Below are 2,679 nucleotides of genomic sequence, written 5' to 3'. Positions count from 1 at the left end.
TATACTTTCAAACTGTTCATTAAATTAAGGATTAGATGAGATGAAGATAAGCCCTCCCCCCCATGTTATTCATTGCAATCACCAGTTTCACATATGTTAACAAGCAACACACAGCTATAGAAAAAGACCACACCTAGCCTAACCTCAGAACAGATATTTCAAAATGCAGGGTGAGAGAGAAGCTGACAATGCTGAAGTTAGACAGCGTAGGCCTGACATCCCCAGAGTGAGGCTGGATATAGAAACCCTGAATGAGCAGCAGGTGTTTGAAAGTTTCAGGCTCAACAGGGAGAAAATATATCAGTTATATGCCCTGTTGCAAGATAGGCTGGAAAGCCAGGGCTATTCAAGCAGGGCTGTCCCTGGAATGACCAAACTACTAGGGGCACTTCATTTTTTGGCTTCTGGATCCTTTCAGGTGACAGGGGGCATTGTAACTGGGGTGCATAAGTCCACTCTTTCTAAGCATCTTTCAAAAGTTATTGATGGACTTTATGATAATTGCAGAAAATTTATTTTTTTCCCCACATCACCCAGAGGTTGGCGTGATGTTAAGAGGGACTTTTTTCTTTTAGGTGGCATACCCAATGTCCTTGGGGCCATTGACTGCACTCATATTGCCCTAAGACCCCCTGTGCGCAGGGAGATAATATTTAGAAATAGGAAACACTTCCACTCCTTAAATGTGCAGATTATATGTGATGCAAACATGCGCATATTAAATGTCGTGGCAGGGTTCCCAGGAAGTAGCCATGATGCCTACATCCTCAGGAATTCTGGTGTGTGGAGATTGTTTGAGACAAATCAAATGCCTGAAGGACATCTCCTCGGTAAGTGTTTATGTATATATTATGATGCCTTCATGTGTTCAATATTTTGACATTTTATTGTTTCATTGCTTTATAATCCTTTATGTATGTGTCTAAGGGGGTGAAATTGATTAAATAAATAAATTGTTAATCATTTAAAAGATATATATTAACTATGTCATAGTAAGACATATGCATAACATTATTTTATGTCATACATTGCTTTATGGAAAGATGTGTGTTTATCTATCTATCTATCTATCTATCTATCTATCTATATCTATATATATATATATATATATATACTGTATATCTATGCATTCATATTTTAGCAGATTCTGCATATCCTCTTAAAAAATGGATTTGGACACCATTGAAAGAGAACCAGGTTGTTGGGCCTGCTGAATTAAGGTAAAATATATATTTATTTTCTGCTCATGTGTGTCAGAAATATTGATTGTGCCTTGCAAAATGCTCACTATAATCTGTAGAAAAGTAGGACCAGTACACACTTCATAGGAATGTCCCTTTAAATCACTCTTGGGTGAATGTAGGTGCAAACCTGGAGGACCTCCTTTTCCAAAGTCCCAGTAAATGTAATGAAATAGAACACACAGGTAGCACTCTATGTGGAGCAACAGCACCTTTATTGAGCAACGTTTCGGGGCTCCTGCCCCTTTATTAAGCTATATATCTGTGTTTGTGCACATACATTTGTTGCTTGATTATCTCGTGTGTGTGTGTGTATATATCACTATCACAGACATAACAATGTTGTACTGAGTGCCTTTAAAGGGACAGTCAAAATACAAATCATCTATTATCAGTGAAGCATTTATAAATCTCTCTGCTTGAATATAAATATATTTATATATATATAAAATGGTTTAAAGATTTATAAGATCAAACCAGGAATGTAGTTAGCTCATTAGTATTTGATTTGTCTTCACATTATATATTATAATCATATTTCTTGTTCTTTTAATACAGATATAATGAAGCACATATCCGAACACGTGCTATAATAGAACGACTGTTTGGTGTTCTAAAAATGCGCTTTCGCTGCCTGGACAGATCAGGGGGGGATCTCCAATTCAGTCCGGAAAAAGCTATTAAAATCATAGTGGCATGTTGCTGTCTACACAACATGGCACAGGAGCATGGGATGTTGAACGACTTACTTCCAACACCACAGCCCCCAGGTGAAATCTTTGAGCCTGATGTAATTAATCATCCCCAACCCCTCAATGCCCATTTGGAGAGATCTGCAACTATTCAAGAATTCTTTTCAGGTATTTTTATAGTATTGTAATGAGACCTTTTAGTTATTTATGATTATGTTTTTTAATAATACACATTTGTTTCTTTTAATGTTTTACAGATTGAAGATTCTCAGAAATGGAATACCACTCCCCTCCCTCTCTCCTCATCCCTATATTTACCACATTTTCCCTAAATAAATGTATACTTTACTCAAATATAGTCATGGTGAATGTTTCTTTATTTCCAGCTATGTACTAATCAATGCATTCATCTTATGATTTATGTATAACATAATTATCTAAAATATCATTTTAATTATATTCCAAATATTACTTTGTTCTCTTGGTATAATTATTTAAAGAGCAGCTATGCACTCCTGGTTAATAAAAATGAGTACATGGGTGAACCAATGACAGACAGGATATATACTGTATGTTGGCAACAATAAACAGCTCCAACATAGGTTCTATGCTGCTCCTGATCTTACCTAAATAAAACTATAATCAAAGGATACTAAGAATATTAAGAAATATAAAGAATATAAATATATTAGATTTGCTTTTAAATATATATGTTTTAGCAAAATAATGGAATTTATGTCACTTTA

At 35.2% G+C, this 2,679-nt stretch overlaps 1 protein-coding gene across 1 annotated transcript; it reads left to right on the top strand.

The window, feature by feature from the left end:
- The first annotated feature begins 338 nt into the window (after positions 1-338).
- On the top strand, positions 339-2,287 carry LOC128664983 (putative nuclease HARBI1). Its single transcript, XM_053719762.1, has 4 exons — positions 339-830; positions 1,142-1,220; positions 1,800-2,101; positions 2,191-2,287. The coding sequence occupies exons 1-4, from the start codon at positions 368-370 to the stop codon at positions 2,193-2,195; spliced, it is 849 nt and encodes a 282-aa protein (XP_053575737.1). The 5' UTR covers positions 339-367; the 3' UTR covers positions 2,196-2,287.
- The last annotated feature ends 392 nt before the right edge of the window (positions 2,288-2,679 follow it).

The sequence above is a fragment of the Bombina bombina genome, chromosome 6 (genome assembly GCF_027579735.1).
Source record: "Bombina bombina isolate aBomBom1 chromosome 6, aBomBom1.pri, whole genome shotgun sequence".
Lineage (NCBI taxonomy): Eukaryota > Metazoa > Chordata > Amphibia > Anura > Bombinatoridae > Bombina > Bombina bombina.
This window is presented reverse-complemented; position numbering and strand designations above follow the sequence as displayed.